The sequence below is a fragment of the Carassius auratus genome, chromosome 5 (assembly GCF_003368295.1).
Source record: "Carassius auratus strain Wakin chromosome 5, ASM336829v1, whole genome shotgun sequence".
NCBI classification, from domain to species: domain Eukaryota; kingdom Metazoa; phylum Chordata; class Actinopteri; order Cypriniformes; family Cyprinidae; genus Carassius; species Carassius auratus.
The window spans coordinates 4,734,584-4,752,229 of record NC_039247.1 but is presented as its reverse complement, the minus strand read 5'-3'; the positions used below and the strand labels follow the sequence as shown (position 1 = coordinate 4,752,229).

The 17,646-nt window shown below is 37.8% G+C and overlaps 1 protein-coding gene across 1 annotated transcript in view; it reads right to left on the bottom strand.

The window, feature by feature from the left end:
• Positions 1–5,841: 5,841 nt before the first annotated feature.
• The window catches only part of sema4c (sema domain, immunoglobulin domain (Ig), transmembrane domain (TM) and short cytoplasmic domain, (semaphorin) 4C), a 53,343-nt gene continuing 41,538 nt past the window's right edge, over positions 5,842–17,646 (bottom strand). The window contains exons 6-16 of the mRNA XM_026244947.1: positions 16,552–16,648; positions 16,205–16,324; positions 14,675–14,826; positions 14,381–14,556; positions 13,956–14,100; positions 12,773–12,986; positions 11,214–11,329; positions 10,876–11,033; positions 10,503–10,594; positions 7,287–9,306; positions 5,842–6,943 (exon numbers count right to left, since the gene is read on the bottom strand). Coding sequence (XP_026100732.1) covers positions 8,399–9,306; positions 10,503–10,594; positions 10,876–11,033; positions 11,214–11,329; positions 12,773–12,986; positions 13,956–14,100; positions 14,381–14,556; positions 14,675–14,826; positions 16,205–16,324; positions 16,552–16,648 — 2,178 coding nt within the window. The 3' untranslated portion in view covers positions 5,842–6,943; positions 7,287–8,398. The remainder of the gene's footprint in view (positions 6,944–7,286; positions 9,307–10,502; positions 10,595–10,875; positions 11,034–11,213; positions 11,330–12,772; positions 12,987–13,955; positions 14,101–14,380; positions 14,557–14,674; positions 14,827–16,204; positions 16,325–16,551; positions 16,649–17,646) is intronic.

Below are 17,646 nucleotides of genomic sequence, written 5' to 3'. Positions count from 1 at the left end.
ATTGGAGTCAGTATGATTTGTTTTTGAAAGAAATAAATACTTCTGATACAGCAAGGATGGATTAAACTGATCAAAAGTGGCAGTAAAGACATTTATAATTTGAAGAAAGATTTACAGCTTTGCCATCACAGTGTTTTAAAACATGAAAAAAGAAAACCATCATTTTAAATTGAACTAATATTTCCACAATATTAGATTTTACTGAACTTTTTTTGTCTCATAAATGCAGCATCGTTGAGCATAAGAGTCCTCTGTAAGAAACCATAACAAATCTTACAGACCTCAAACATCTGAACAGTACATCTGTAGATGGATACCTCATTGTTAGTGCTGATTCCAATTCAAGTAATGTGATATGCATGTTTTAGCAGTTAAATGCTTCCTCATGAACTGACACTTCATATTGATGAGTTTTTATATTGATAAATACAGTTACCGGTAATAATGGAAATGCCTTTTTGTTTCATGTTCGTTTGACCTTTTTGACTTAAAGAGCGACATTTGTTTGTTATGCCCTGCCAACATCATTATCTGTGTGCCATAAAACCAAAGCTAATTCTCCGCTAAAAATAAGTTGCATAAACAAATACAAGCAAAGGTCACTTGAGACATAAATGCAGTACAGAGATTTAAGAATAGCAGAGATGAATCCTTCATAGCAATATTTTCATTCCTCAAATTTATTAATGTAAAACTTACTATGACCTTACTATACCTTTTTTGAATTTGGCGCTGTGGTAATAGCATGTTTTTGTTCATAATACTGTACTATGAATATGTAATACTCTATACCATGGTAATGCTGTATTATTCTTTGAAGTAGGCCTACCTTGGGGTACTAAATTAATGTGGTAATCATTCTGTACCATGGTACCACCACATTGTTTTTATGTACATGAAGGCTAGACTTAAAAATAAATGTAAAAACACACAAAAGTATTTTATGATAAATGTATTTTTATTTTTCTTATTAATTAAAACAATAAAAATATAAATCAATTACTTTTAAAATGAGCAAATAAATAAACACTGAAACATTTTTTAAATAAATTACTAAATAAATTATTTTCAATGGATAAATATATAGACATTTAAATATTGTTAATTAAAATGCATTTTAAAAAATATATAAACAATTACTTTTCAAATGGACAAATGAAAAGACATTTAAATATTTGTTAATTAAATGTAAGCAAAGCATGATTCATTCAAATGATGTTTGATTGCATTTTTTTTTTATTTTTGTTGTACACCCAGTTCTCCATTGTCTGATGGCATTTGTTGTTCTCCAACATAGAAAATCTGCAAACCCAGTGTATATAGTAAAGACAGCTTATCAATTTAAAACAAAAGTGCCAAAGAACATCTTGACATGACGTGTCTGAGAGTTAGTGATGTGAAAGAGGGCATTGCAGGAAGGTTTGACACATCATGTAAAGTTAGAGAATTGGTTTAGCGTCGACTTTCACCGTAAGCACCGCTGATATCCACTAATTTGGATCCAGTGACAGTTATGGCTGAGTCACTGTCTCTTTGATGTGTTCTTGCCGCGCACCCCAATTCTGTCAAATATTGTTGAGAGCTTGGATGTTTTTTTTTTTTGCATTAATTCTTTGAAGCCTCTGCTAGCATTAAGCTGGGCTGCAGAACACTACTTTGATTTCTTGTTAGCAGTTTGCCTCTAACTTTAGCACACACACATAAACACATCACACAACTATATTTTGTCTTGTTAGCAGGATTTTAAAGCAGAGCCGATAATCACATTATATCCAGCTTCTGTTATTTAGACAGTTTGTAATTATAGTTATCCATGTTACTCTAAAAACCTACCAAACAGTAAATTAGCATTTTGTATCTGTTTATGTGAAAGGGAATGACACAGTTTATCAGTTGCCGAGTGCAAGATCAAAAGCTGCTTTAAACGAAACTGATCAGTCATAATTTATTCCTTAAGCTATTCAGTCAGGCACTGCAAACAGCCTCCATCTCGAAGGAAATAAATCGTGTGATCTTGAAATATCTCGCTCTGTTTGACTGGAGGTGTCTCTTTGTGAGAGATTGAGCTAAGTGTGGATGTCTGGTGTCGTCTTTGATCGCACATGTTTACTGCCTACGACTGTCACCTTCGTTTTCTTTGACATGTTTTAATAAGCTAATTGACTAGTGTACAGTGCTTTTTGCAGATAGGCCGGCAGGCTTGGACATGCTGTCTGAAATTGCAAAGAGACTACTTTAACAATATCAAGGTCACATTTGTATACATATAGCTTGAATGCACTGCAAGTAGCTTTGGGCAAAAGCACCTGCCAAATGCATGAATGTAAATGTATTTTCAACTACAAGGATTTTTTTTTAATAAGATATAGATACAGAAGAAAAGAGCAGGTGCATATCAAAAACTGTTGCATGTGTTGACATACACATACACAACAAAGTTTTTTTTTTTCAGTCACATGATGGAAGGAGATGTGTTAACACACATGCAACTGGCTACAAATATAGAAAGAAATAATACACTTGAGTCAATGCCTAATATTAGTCAACAGTGACATATTTGGTAAACACACCAGCTGAACTTTAAACTCTTTGACTTTTTCAGTGGAATGAAAAAACTGAAAAGTAATTTTTGTGATTTAGAATCAAAATGCAAAGCTTTCCTTCTGCTGCAGCTTTAAAATCGTATTAGTCTTTGACACCATTGGCTCTTATGTTATTGTCTGCTGCACAGCAAGTGTGAATATGCGTTAGTGTGAATTAAATTCGAATCTTGTACTCACAAGCAATCATATTGCTTCAAAAAACTTAAATATAGCCTCTAAATCATATGAACTATATAATGTTTCTGTCCTTTTTGGAGCTTGACAAGCCTGTGGTCACTTTCTGTCATGATAGTCCTATGCAAAACAGCAGCTCAATCTCATGAGAAATTCATGTCAATTTGACAAAAAATTTGGCCTCATTTTGTCATAGGGATTTGGACATTTTTATTTTCATACATTCACATGAAAAATGAATTACCTATCTGTTCTATTCATCACTTGGAATGATTGCAAGAACATAATATTTTTTTTATTTTTTATTTTTTTGTGTCCACTTCAAGGCTCCTGGATATCAAGACCTTTGAGTGGCCTGTTGGCATAAAGAATATCAGCCTTCCACTATTGATGCATGAAAGAAATCTCTCGATTTCACTTCTGCTGCAAATACTGCATAGCCATCAGTCTGATCTGTGAAGGGCAGACGTCTGACAAAGGATCTGAATCATTTGGCAAGCTGGAAGATACAGAGCTTATTTTTGACATCTAGAGGTTGTTTGCCTCAGGTGTTTGGACACGTTTTTTGCACTCTTTTATGGGTAACGCATGAGAGAGGAGACAAGGACATGCATAAACTCAATTATGCAACTAATTTCATGCAAAATGTTTAGAAGAGACCAGTAAGCATAGTGTTATTTTTAAAATGCCATGCATCTTCTCAGTGAAAGCCTGTTACAGTCCTTGAAAAGAGTCGGTTTTGGAGGCGGCAGAGCACTTTATCTGCTGCATCAACCAGCAGTCAGCAGCAATAAACCCAGTGCAGGTGAGTCTGAAGCTGCATGACAGCTTGGGCTGACTGGAGAGGTTTGTATCAGGTTGAGAAGTTGCAAACTCTAATGCTGATCATCTTCACTATTGTTATCCCCATCAGTAAGATGCTGTAACGTCAAACTTGAGGGCTATAAAATAAAACTGTCTTGTGGCAGTTGATGGTAGATACTGCAAGCTGTGTAATGGGGAACAATGAGGATTGTAGTAGGAGATGGTGAGTTCTGACAACAGGCCTGAAGGAATTTTCAGACCTACACTCTCTCTGGAGCGTTGGATGTCTGCAGAGCGATTGGCAAACAGTCGTGGTGTGAGGTCAGTCTGCCTGAGCCAAGAGTTTGGCTGGATTTTCTGCAGATACTCCATGGAAATCTAGCAAATGATTTAAGGTAACAGGGCCAGAACGGGCCTGGGGAGGTTGTTAGAGGACTTTACAGGGTCAGCCTAAATCAGTCTTTTTCTCTATGAGCTTTATATAAAATTTTGGCTGACAATTTGGCTGAATTTGCCAACTAACTACTGGTTAGAGCAGGGGATCTCATAGGGGGCCTATGGAAAAGTTCAGAGAATTTTTTTTTAAAAACAGCTGGATAAATATTTAAAAGCGCACAAATGATTTTCCAAAATGTAAAATTGTTATGAATTGTAATGAGATAAAAAGCAGAGGCTATATTTTGGACCCAATTTGAGATGCGGATTAGAAAAAATGAGGGTGAGTAAATGCTGAAAACATTTTCTTTTTCATATTTAATGCCAGCTCTCACATTTCCTGTGAAACCTGTTCTTGTTAAATAAATGAACAGAGCTCAAACAGAAAATGATTCAGCAAAAATATCCTTTATGCCAGCAAGTCACTCTTATTTATTTAAATAAACATTTAAATATTTATTTAATGAATTTTACATGATTATTTACTACATAACTATTCATCATTCTGCTGTCTGGAGACCTGCCATAAAAAATAAGCAATGAAAAAAAAAGAAAAAAAAAAAAACCAGCCAAAACTTTTCTTTAGAAAGTTTCTTCTACACTAGAGAGCAAGAAGTCCAGAATGCTTACCATTTATTCTATCAAAAATACAAAAAAACATAAATACTGTGAAATATTATTACCCTTCCAGGTAACACTGTAGAATAAGGTTCCATTAGTTAATGTTAGTTAATGTATTAATTAACATGAACAAACAATGAATAATACATTTATTACTGTATTTATTCACCTTCGTTAATGTTAGTTAATGAAAATACAGTTATTCATTGTTAGTTCATGGTAATTCACAGTGCATTAACTAATGTTAACAAGAACAACTTTTGATTTAAATAATGCATTAATAAATGTTGAAATCAACATGAACTAAGACTTAATAAATGCTGTAGAAGGATTGTTCTTGCTTAGTTCATGTTAAAGAAAGTAGTTAACTAACATTAACTAATGGAACCTTATTCTAAAGTGTTACCCAATTCCAAAGTACTCTTTTTCCATTTTAAAATATTTAAATGTAATTCCTGTGACGGCGAAGCTGAATTTTCAGTAGTCATCTAGTCTTCAGTTTTGTCACTCGATTCTGTGCTGATTTGATGCTCAAAAAACATTTCTTATTATTATCAATGTTGAATACAACCATTTGTTTCGTGGAAGCAGTGATACAATTCTATTTCAAGATTCTTTGATGAATACAAAGTATAAAAGAACAGCTTTTATTTGAAATAGAAAAACATCATAAATATCTGTACTGCAAACTTTCGATTTGATTTGAAGTATCCTTGCCTAATAAAAGTATTGTCCTAAAAAAAGTGAATATATCAATGATGGATAGAAAAAAGACACAGTGTCAACTTAGAAAGCAAATCTTTTCCAGATAATGGCTCTATATCTCTTCCTCTCCTCCTTTTATAGACAGCTGTGAATCGGAGACCCAGCTGTGTGGAAAGTGATGATGCACTCGGTCCAGACTGCTGACGTCTCACACACAGCTGTGGCTTCTGCGCGTGTGCTTCGTGGCTGTCCTGTCACCTGTACCTGTGAGGGTGTTCAGATGCATGATAGAGAAAATTATAGACACTAAGCAGCAGATATTGCACTTTTGGTTGTTGTCTAAAATGTTGTAACTGGACTCAATGAGGTCAGCAAAAACACTGACTGTAAATATTTTCAGCAGAAGCAAAATTTAGCATTTTGCATAAAGCAAATGTAACACGTGCATTTTAAAGTCAACTGAACACTCAAATAACCATACACATCCTACTCGCTGTGAACTGATCTCTACTTTTATTTCCTGTTGATATATACATATATAAAAAATAAGGGCATATGTACAATGGTAATAAATATTTTTGTACAAGCAAAATAAGTTACTTAACAATTACCTAAAAAAAAAGCAAGATTTTTTTTTTTTTTTTTTTTTTTACGATATCTTTGAATTGCAAGAAAAGGGATTTTCATAATACAAAAAACTCACAAAGTAACAGCAGATTTAAAGCCATGTGAGATGAAATGAACCGAGGTGACCGTATTTTTTTTTTCTCTAATCAAGCGGGAAATACTGGTCAGTACAAAAAAAGCCATGCATGTTGCAAACAAGCATATGCGACACTTCAGGTCGCTCGGTGAAATGATGTCAGTCTAAAGTCTGACTTTAAGTCATTAGACAGGCTTATCAAAGCGATCAGTGAAATTAAGAACAGTCAAATTTCACAATTTCAAGAGAGTCAGAAGCCCACCCTGAGAAGTCCTGGCAGAAAGGATTGTGTTCTTGTTAAGCTGACATTTCTTAGCGTTCCTTTTAGTACAAATATCTTTTCTGACAAGTGTAAACTTCCCTCGTATGCGGCGTGGCGCACACTAGATCGTAGACTAGAAAAGAGCCGATGACAGAATGGAAAGCCGCTTGAGAAAATCGTAAAGCTCTAATGCCACAAAAAATAGCATTCCAACGAAACAAGAGAAGTAGTAACAAAGATTTCAGACAACACTTGAGTTCTGTGCAGTGGACAAATTCCAGAACATATAAGAGAATAAAAAGAAAAGAAAAGAAAAGCAGGAAACATGTCTGCAGTCTGCTTTGGCTTCACCCGAGGTGAAGAGGCACAGCTATGATTTTTTTTCCCTTTGTTTGAAATACATGAGACTAATCGTTTTATTGTTGAAATTATACAATATATTCTGCAGAACATCATGCAACAAAAGTATGGATCCGCGATGATCAGTGTAGTGCCTCTCCACCCGCAGGGTCACGAAAAATCTAAATCTCCTTCATATGTCTTCACAATCAAAGTCAACGGGATGAAATGTCCTCTGCTTTCTGTTTTTACCCTGTTTTTGTATTTAGTCTCTGTTTAAGAGCTGCAAAGCCCACACTGAAACACAAAAGAGAGATACAGTCAGTCACTTTACAGCTTTTTTATCCTATTTAAACAAAATCATGTTGGAATATGTTTTATTTATAAATAAAAACAAATCATTATAACAAAACTGACAACTGAAGTAATGGCTGCTGAAAATAAATTACATTTTAAAATATACTGAAATAGAAAACAGTTCTCTTAAATTGTAATAATATTACGGTTTTGCTGCATCGATCAAATAAACGCAGTCTTAATGAACATGAGACTTTTTTGAAAAACAGGAAAAACTCATCTTCATATAATTTCAAATAAAGCAAGCATCCCAAATAAAAGGTATGATTTGGTGTAGTCTTACCTGTGTTCGATCAGCCGTAGCCTCTGTCATTAATTCTGGACTTGTTTTAAAAGTCCAGTAGTCTTTGAAGGATCCCTTTCACGGAGAACAATTCGGCTTCAGAATGTGGGCGGGGTCTTCTCAACCGTTCCAGAAATAAAGTTTCATTCCATCATGTGGCTTCATTCACCTGGTTTATCAAGTAGGCAAACACTGGGGTTGTACTTCATTTGGCAGTTCAGGCCAAATATATACAATAATGCACTTGCTGTCACATCCAACACAAAATTCTGTTCAGACCTTCCTCATGCTACTTCCACCGGTAATCCTTTCACATTTCAGATGAAACTATTAATCGTAAAAAAAAAAGAAGAAGTCCTTTCTTTAACAGTTGCAATAAACAGATATCACAATTAATTAGTGCTGCAAGTCTCAGTACACATTCTCAGAAAAAAAGACAATGTTTTAAAAAGTTTTTGAGCTGTAAAAGAAGAAAGGCAAAGCATTTGTTCATTATTCAAGTCCTGTTTCGGTTTTACAGCACTCTCAGTTGTTTTTCCCCCCGCTCTTCTCTTTAATAATTTCTCCTCTGCTTTCCTCGTGAGAAAAGAGCGTGATTGTCATCTAGCGATTCGAGTTTATGCATGTCCTTGTCTCCTCTCTCATGCGTTACCCATAAAAGAGTCCAAAAAAACGTGTCCAAACACCTGAGGCAAGCAACCTCTAGATGTCAAAAATAAGCTCTGTATCCTCCAGCTTGCCAAATGATTCAGATCCTTTGTCAGACGTCTGCCCTTCACAGATCAGACGGACGGCTACATTTGACTGGTTGGGTTCCTCTCAGAGATGTACCTGTGTTCGCCTGTTAGCCAAGATTAAGACAAGGCCCTGTCGGGCTGGTCCTTTAAATACAGACATTTACAAAAGTTTGTGTTCAGTCTCAGTTGTGTGTTAGTAGTGTGAGAGCCGGAATAGTCCAAGGGAATGTCGTGAAGCGCGGTGGCCTTATGGCACAGGAGATGTTTGCCACTGCAAATAAGTATTGACAGAGAAGAAATAGGTTGCGAGTAGGATGAAGAGAGTTCCCCAAGCAGGAGGGAGGTAGGTGAGGTGTTCTGTGCTTCCTGTGAGATCTACACAGAAGACTCCTCGGGATTGGCGTCGGGAAGCACGCTCCTCTGCTGCAGAGTTTTCCGGAGCTCCTCTTTGAACGGACTGGTGTAATCATTCTCTCGGCCGCCCAGCCCGAGTCCGCTCCCCATTCCAATTCCCATTCCCGTTCCCATGCTCGTTCTCTCCTCTCCGGCCGTGCTCAGGTTCAGGCGGATGTATCCGTTGGTGCCGGAGTTCCGAATGTTGGTGAGGCTCAACCTGCTTGGCGAGTGAATGGGCTGACCGGGAATGGTGCTCGGAGATGCCGAGCTTCCGGTGGAGCACATTGCATGCCCAGGCACGATTTTCAGGGAGCCGTCCGAGTAGTAGTAATTGGCCCCTGTTTCCCAGAAGCGATCCTCGTCGTTCGCCATCTTGCTTGGCACAAATGACGGCCGGCTGGGAGGCTCTTTGGGTAAAGTAATGGGGTACACTAATGTGCTCTCCAGCGGCTTCATTTCTGCCCCTTTGCCCAGTGCCAACTTCAGTCTTCTACGAAGGTACAAAGACACGATCAGCAGCAACAGACAAGCAGCACCCAAAGTGATCACCAGGACCCAGAACAAACCCATGCTGCCATCAGGAGCGCGGGCCTCCATGAAGACGGGCGCGCTGGCTACCACCGCAACCTGATATCTCTCCGTCTGGAACTTCACGCCCTGCTCCTCTGAATAGCAGATGTAGCGGCCTGCTTGATGGGGACCCGCTTGGGGGATAACGAGGGCACGGAGGGCTCGGTCGAATCGTGGCCCCATGGCCTCACCTTCTACCAGAGCGAGCTCACGTTCGTTGAGCTCCCAGAAGGGCTGGGCCAAGTTGGAAACCAGACGGCAGGGCAATACCAGATCTGACCCAACAACCACAGTCACATTTCTCAACCTAGAATGATCTGGGGGAATAAAACAAAAACATTAATATATTACTTATTTCATTTTTAAAATAATACAATTAATTTAAATTATATTTTTTGCTCTATTGATAAAACTAATTAGGTTATTATATATATATATATATATATATATATATATATATATATATATATATATATATATAAAATAACCTAATTAATATTATATATAAAATATATAATATTTTAATCAGCAAGGAAAGTGTAAATGAATCATTTTTTTTTGCCACCGCAGGTATAAATTATATTTTGGGTATTCAAGGGTATTCAAATAGAAAACTGTTGTATATTTCACAATTTTATATTTTTACTGTTTTACTTTATATATATAGCATACCTGTCAAGTTTTGGATTTGAAAATAAGGGAAATTTTCCAGCGCCCATTGCAAGCAGTCCCACCACCCCAACAAAGCTCCAGTATCCCTTACATTTTAAGACAGGTGTTATAACCCAAATGAAAACACAAAAGGGTATATATGAAGAGCATTTATTTAAAGGCTTATTTGCATATTTTCTGTTAATTTAACATTGCTTGTTTTTACATTTACATTTTATTTTAATTCCACACATTCTTTTCATTTCATATTGCTTTTCTTTTACAGTTTTTCTTTTCATTTCACAACTTTTCTTTTACTCTTTTAGTGAGTTGTTGTACCAATTTGTTGCAGACTTTGCATTCTTTAAAAAAGTAAATTCGCTGTCCCATTTATCACGGTATTTACACATGGGTTTTGGTTTTTTGGCAGGTGTGCCTTCACTCTCTATCGTAGCATCCATTATCCGTCTCTGTTTTTTCTTTTGTTGTTGTTGTTTTTCCCACGTTATAACTCATGTCATCTGACCTCACACACCCCTCGCGACAGGCTACTACAGGTGGGAGTTATCGCGAGACTAGTGACAGAGCTCAGATTGGGAATGTTTTATTATTATTATTTTATAAATAAAATAAAAATACGGGAGATTCACGGGAAAATACTAATACGGGAGGACGGCGGGAAGGAAGGGTAAAATACGTGACTTTCCCGGCCAAAACGGGATACTTGACAGGTATGATATATAGTAGTAGTAGCAGTAATCTAATTGACCTGGTTAAACACTTCTGTAAAAGTGTGCGTGACCCCTAATGGAAACCCACTCACTGCAGGGGGCCTGCAGGGGGCAGCGTAAGTCTGACGTACCAGGACTGGGGATGGAGAAGGGCTTATCAAACTTGGCTTTTCCTCGGTTGAACCTCTCCAGCATGAGGTCCTGCGAGAGTGTGGATGTAGAGCTGTGGGGGAAGCACAAATATTGATGATGTGTCAGAAGGCTGTTAGACACACTGCTATAGGGATGCAGCTTAAAAGTACAAATAGGGACCTGTGGAGGAGAAAAGAGGGGGTGGAAAGGGAAAGCCTTTGCAAAATGATGAGGAGCGAACAGTGGAGGAGAGCAAGAGCACAAACGGAAAGAAAACAAAAAGGAGAGCACAACAGACATGAGAAAAGGAGTGGATGGATGATGGTGGAAGGATTTTAGCAGCAGAACTAAGTAAAAGATAGATGAATTTACCCGCGGTGGAGGTCGATGCGGACACATGCGCGTCCCTCGCTGTCCCAGGCACAGTACGGGTCTCGGGACAGCAGGCAGTCTGGCTGTGAATGGTACCGGCTGCAGTTTGCCAAGGGCAGCTGAAGAACCTCCGAGCGGGAGCCAATGTACAAATACTTCTGTGGAGAAAGAATGGAAAGATCAGGGAGTAAATGATGGAAAACAATACGAGCAAGCAAATTATTTTCAGTTATCTTTCTGTTTTCCAACTCGGTCTGAACAAAACCGGTTAATGCTAGTCAGGCAGGAGAGCAGGGTTCAAAGAGATTGGCTCAGCAAGAGAACAGATCAGAAATTACTTTGCTGTGCGAGATGGTGAGGCTGTCCACTGGTTGCTGCCGATCAAACAGCTGGATCTCTTCTATCACATGAGCCTCTGAACCCAAAATCACAACGCGCTGGAGCCATCCATCCGCTGAACGACAAACAGTGAGACCGGGTGGAAAGATGGGGGACAGATCATATGCAAAGGGAGAGAAATAATGGAATGGGGACAGAGAGGGGAAAAGACAAATAGTCCATTAATGTATCATCAACACATGGCATATTTCTTCGTCATTGGATTTTAGGAACAAGGTTACGCCGATTACCGGCAGGAAAATTGAATACACCCCAGCTGGTGCCATGACCTATCATAACTCCATATGTGTGTGTGTGTGTTTTATCCCGTCCTCTCACACAGTGCTTGTCACAGATAATGTGCCACTGACCCCTCTCTCAGTATGGAGAAAAAAGGGAGAGTGCGGAAAAGGGATAACGGAGGAGAGTGGAAGAGCTACAGGGTGTGCTTTACAAATCCACCCTGCCACTTTTGCTTATGTCAGAGGATCTATGTTCACTCTTAATCCTCAATCCAAGACTCTGATTCTCTCTGCCACACACACACACACACACACACACACACACACACACACACACACACACACACACACACACACACGTGTACTTAGATATCTAAATGGGGACATTACATAGACTTATAGATTAAATAGACTTCTATTGTTTTTATATACAGATAGTTATACACTTTTAAACTTAAACCCACCCCTACCCCTCCTTTATTTTTTATACCAGTTTTACAAATGACGATGTCTCCAAATTTAGTTTTTTTGGCAATTTTGTCAGTTTTGCTCACTTTTGGATACAAATTTGTCCCCAAAATATGGTTAAGTAGGCACACACACACACACTATATATATATATATATATATATATATATATATATATATATATATATAGTTATTTTAAATAGTTTTGAGACATGGAAAACAAATGTAAAATTTAAAATATATTATTAAGCATATATTTTATTACAAAAAATAATTATTAATTAACATTCATAAAGTCTCTTACTTAACATGGTGTTTAATATGATGAAGAATAATTCAGAATAATTATAAAAAAAATGGCACAATTGTTTGAATTGTTACACCACAGGACAGCTAACCTTTCTTTTATTAACTGGCTAGGTCTTTTGTGTGCAATTGGTGCAATACTGGACTCTTTAGATGCTTTAAAGAGACGCACATGATTGAACCTTGAGTGTGAGTGTTTTTATGTGAATTTTACCAAGGCCAAATACATCTTTTCCATTTTTATTTAAAGGACTGTCCTTCCTGCATGGCTGGAATAAACTGGCGGGGGTGACTTTCCCACTTGGATACAACATTATGGCTAATAAAATGGTTTCTTTGACTGTTCTATTCACACTTGTGTAAAAAAGGACAAAGGAACAAAGGAAGATGATGCTGAAAAAATAACATTCAAATAACCCTCTTGACGAAGAAATACTGCTTTTATTTGCCATGTAATGTTTTGTACATTAATCCATGTACGTGTTTCACTTTAAATCACATACCTGTGCCTATGAAGAGCATGTTGTAGGATCCCTGGTCCAGCGAGCTCACTCTGTCCACAGCTAGTCGGGTGAAGTTGATCCCTTTAGTAAGCAGCAGGGGGCGAGCTTCTGCCCGGTCTTCCATTAGCGGATGCTTCTTGGCAAAGTTTAGCGTAGCGTCAGGCAGCTGTAGAGAACTGTTGTAGCCGTTTTCCCTGTCAAAGTTTGTAATGCACTGTGGAAGACAAGAACAAGAAAGAAAAGTTTTTTTAATTGATTAGGGATTTCACAGCTTAATACAGCACATCATTCGCTCTCAAAAATAAAGGCACGAAATCTGACACTGGGGCGCTAGCTTTTCAAAAGTACATGTTTGTACCTTTGTGACAGCTTTTGTACCTTTATTTCTGAGATTGTAAGTATTTTTATATTGTTGTATAAGTTATATTGTATAAAATTAATGTGATGAGACATATAAACTAAAAAAGCAAACCTTTTTTTGCACTTCTAGATAAAAAAGCAAAATAAATTTCTTTTTCATTTGAAATTCATGTAAATTCAACTAAGCATCCTGATTGCAGTCTCAAGATTTATTTCTCTTGCTCAGCAAAGCTGCATTTATTTGATGAAATATACATCAAAAACAGGTATACTATAAACATTTTTACGATTAAAAATATAATAATTTGAGTAATAGCAAAGCTGCATGATTTTCAGCATCATTACTCCAGTTTTCAGTGTCACATCTTCAGAAATTCTAATATGCTGATTTGCTGCTCAATACATATTTCTTCTAATTATCATCCATGTTTAAAACAACTGTGCAGCTTAATATTTGTAGAAACCATGACAACATTTTTTCTGGATACAAATTTTCAAAAGAACAGCATTTATGTGAAGAGAGAGAGAGAGAGAGAGAGAGAGAGAGATATGTGTATGTTTGTATGTAAGTATGCGTGTGTTTTTGTCAATGTCCTTTATTTTCCCTTTTGATCAATTTTATGTGTTCCTGCTAAATTAACCTTTATACTCTCACTCAAAATCTTTGTTAAGATATTTTTAAAATGTTATAATCCAACAGGACACTTATTAAGTACTGATTTGCAGTGTGAAAAATGACTGTATGTACTAAAATCTATATTTAGCCAACTGCTTAGTCACGGACGCCCTCTCGGCCTCCCATCACAACGGCTGCTAAGCTCACCGCTCCAGGTCGTGGACTGGGCACAGTGCCAGTGTATCGGCCCCATCGCTGAGACGGCTCCCTGTATTCCTTATACGGCCCATCGAACACATTTTTCACCTCTGCGATCTGGTACTGACACACAGCAGACACATCCACATCCCCCCTGAGAGAGAGTAAAGGATGGAGAAAAAGAGAGGAAAAAAGTAGTCAGTCAGTCTGAACTAAATGACTGCGCTACACTGGCTGGTTTATTACAGTAATAGCCTTACTGTCAACATAATGACAGTGCAGCATTTTCTGAACTTGACGAACACGGCTGGATGTTTGGCATGGTGACACTTTTATACAAGCAGAGGACAGAGCGACTTTCACAACTATGACAGTAAGTGGAAGAGAGAGAAATATTTATGACACGGACTGGCATGGCAGCAGGGTTCGCTCACCACTGCGCGTGGAAGATGCCGTAGAAGCTAGTGCTCCTCCAGTCCGCCCCGGGCAGGGTGAAGACGGCACGCAGGTTATTGAAGGTGATGTGGCGCTCGGGGAAAGAACACATCAGCCGAGCTTTCTGGAAGGTGGTCCACTTCTTCTGTAGGGTCCGTGTGCCGCCCAGGTCTCCCTGAAAAGTGAAACAAGAAGCCAACAGACGTTTTATTTCAAAGCGGCTTGCAGGACACTTCACCCTAGAGCTAAATCTACCGGACAACCTTCTGGTTTTATACTTGAAATGTTCTCACCTTACACACACGTGCCACCCGTGCCACTGTCAGATCGCTGTCGCAGTCCAGCTCCACAGCTCTCTCGCTAAAGAAGAAGTAGATCTTATCATCATCTCCATCTTTACTGTTGCGGCTCTCCCGGACCAATGCCGAACCCACAAAGTTTGGCTCTGTACCAGACAACAGGGAAAGATATGGAAGGATGTGTTAGAATTGGAGACAAGGCGCTTAACAGATAAGGAGCTGCTGGTTACTTGATGAACAGATTAAAGATCTTGGGTTTCCACCTTGGGACACTGTTTATTGAGCTGATTTCGGATTAATCCTGCTTGAAAGAAAGAGGCCATGTTACTTTTACATTTCTTAATACTGTATTATCTGAGATAATGCGCTGTAGAACAGATATTTTTAATGTGGTAAAACTCTCTAGCTGATTCGCTTCTTCAAACACATAGTTGTATTTGATTTGCATACTTGGAATGAGTCTTTGAGACAATATACAAAAAAAAAAAAATAGAAATATGGCAATTACTATCTAATATATGAATCTGTGCATAGATACAATATGAATACAGAAGGACGAAGAGCTGGCTGAAAGTTGGAGATTAATTAAATGTGCAAATATTTAACTGTTACATTATATTAACATTTTCATTTCCCATACAGGTTTTATGTGTTTCTGTCAGTTGCTAATGCATCCAGTTGAATTGAACACATAAAAGCTCTTTTTTAAAAGCCGAAAATGTGGCCGGGAAACAACAATAATCATAAATGATGTCTTATTATGTTAGAACACTAGGTACACTTGTCTAATGGCAAGACAGACAGCATCTCCCGAGCTGACGAGAACACAAAGAACCAAAGACCAGCACACAATGTCTGTGCTGCAGTTCATGTACAGATAATGTGAGGGAAATTATTACTTCACATTGCCTATTATTGTCAACAATGTGATTATTTTACTTTAAATAAGGCTATTATTAAAAGAATTATAATAATACTCCATTATTACATCCTCTGGTACAACAGAGTGCGCTCAAAAGAATGATGCAGAGGCTGGGACAGACTTTAACAGCCGAAATCTAATCCTGTTTCCTTTAAACAAACCAGGTTTGAGCTTATGGACCTGTTGCTATGACAACGACTCAGAGATGAGTTTTGGAGAATGAGAGGATACATGGTTTTGTGTCAAGTCACCAACAATTGAATCTCAGCAATCCATGTCCAAAGAAGCAACAAGGTTTATTCTAGTTAATAAATGCTGTGTAAATTAACATTTTCAAATAATAAGTATTTTTATGCAGACTTGAAATATATTTTAAATGTAAAAATGTGAATTGATATATACCAACAGCTGAATTCGCATTAAGTTACCAACAATTGAATACAGAAAATTTTCGTAATCCATGTCTGAAGAAGCAACATGTTTTATTGACGTGTTTTGGTGCTGGTAAAGCTGGTCATCCATGTGCACCAGGACAACATAAGCTGGTCTGTGCAGCAGAGGCATGACATATATTTTGTGCATGTGTGTGTTTTCAGACTCACCGTTGAGCCAAGCCGGCAGGTATTCACTCTTCATGCTGTAATGTTGTTGTCCCAGGTTTCTCAGGATTACGGGCTCTGTGCCCAGAAAGTTATTGAGGGTGGCAGAGTACAACTCTTTGTCTAGGAAAGGAGAAGAACACTTAGAGCGGGAACAGGCGCACATGCACACACTCCTGTCTACAGCTCATGGTTATGAGATATTAAAGAGGGACTCCATTCTCTCCCGAGTGTGGGAAGAGAGGAGGCATAAACGCATCCACAGGCTACACTGAACACAAAAGGACACCCACACGCAAGACACAAGAATAATAATGCAGGTTTCTGCATGTCGGAAACGTGTGACTCACCAACAATGAGGCCTGTATGACCTTTGGCAGGGTCGTAGGGGCACTTTCCCTTGCCGTCCTCCAGGGTGGCGCTATCCAGAGTGAAATAATCTGCATTCTATCAGACAAAGAGAAATGGTCACATATGGATCGAGCACACACACAAAACCGAAGACCTGACATACACACTGCGCCACCAGCTATGTTTGCCAACTAGAGTTTCAGCAGCAGCTGAGCCCTCTTGAATCGTCCTCCTGCCCACACACAAATAAGTGTGCACACACAAGGGCAATGCACACAACATGCAGTCTTATCACATCAGTCCGCGCTGCATGATAACACAACCTCATTTACATTTGATTTATTTCACTTTGACACACTGGAAGCCAGATGCTGAGTCACACACACATACATATATTACCGGTCAAAAGACTGGAATAATGTTTTTGAAAGAAGTCGCTTATGCTCACCAAAGCTGTAAAATAATAATAATAATAAAAAAATGAATACAGTACAAATTTAAAAGAGCTGTTTTCTATTTGAATACATTTTAAAATTACATTTATTCCTGTGATGCAAAGCTGAATGTTCAGCATCACTCCTGTCTCATGAGTCTTCAGCTTATTTGCTACTCAAGAAACATTACTTATAATTATCAATGTTGAAAGCAGTTGTGCTGCTTAATATTTTTGTGACACTACAATTAAGAACTTTTTTGCATATAAATGAATACTTTTCTTCAGCAAAGATGCATTAAATTGATTAAAAGTGACAGTAAAGACATGATATTATGTTATTATAATGTTACAAATGGTTTTCATTTCAAATAAATGCTGTTCTTTTGATCATTCTATTCATCAAATAATCTTTTACTGTTTTCACAAAAGTATTAAGCAGCAAAAGCTGTTTTCAACACTGATTATAATGAGAACCATTATTTATATTTAAGCACCAGCATTTTTATTTTTGGAGGACCGTGTGACGCTGAAAACTGTAATTAATGGCTGCTGAAAATTCAGGTTTGCCATCATAGCAATAAATGACTTTTTAAGATATAATCAAATATTTATAATACATATAATAATAGTAATAATAATAATAAAAAAACCTTGCTAT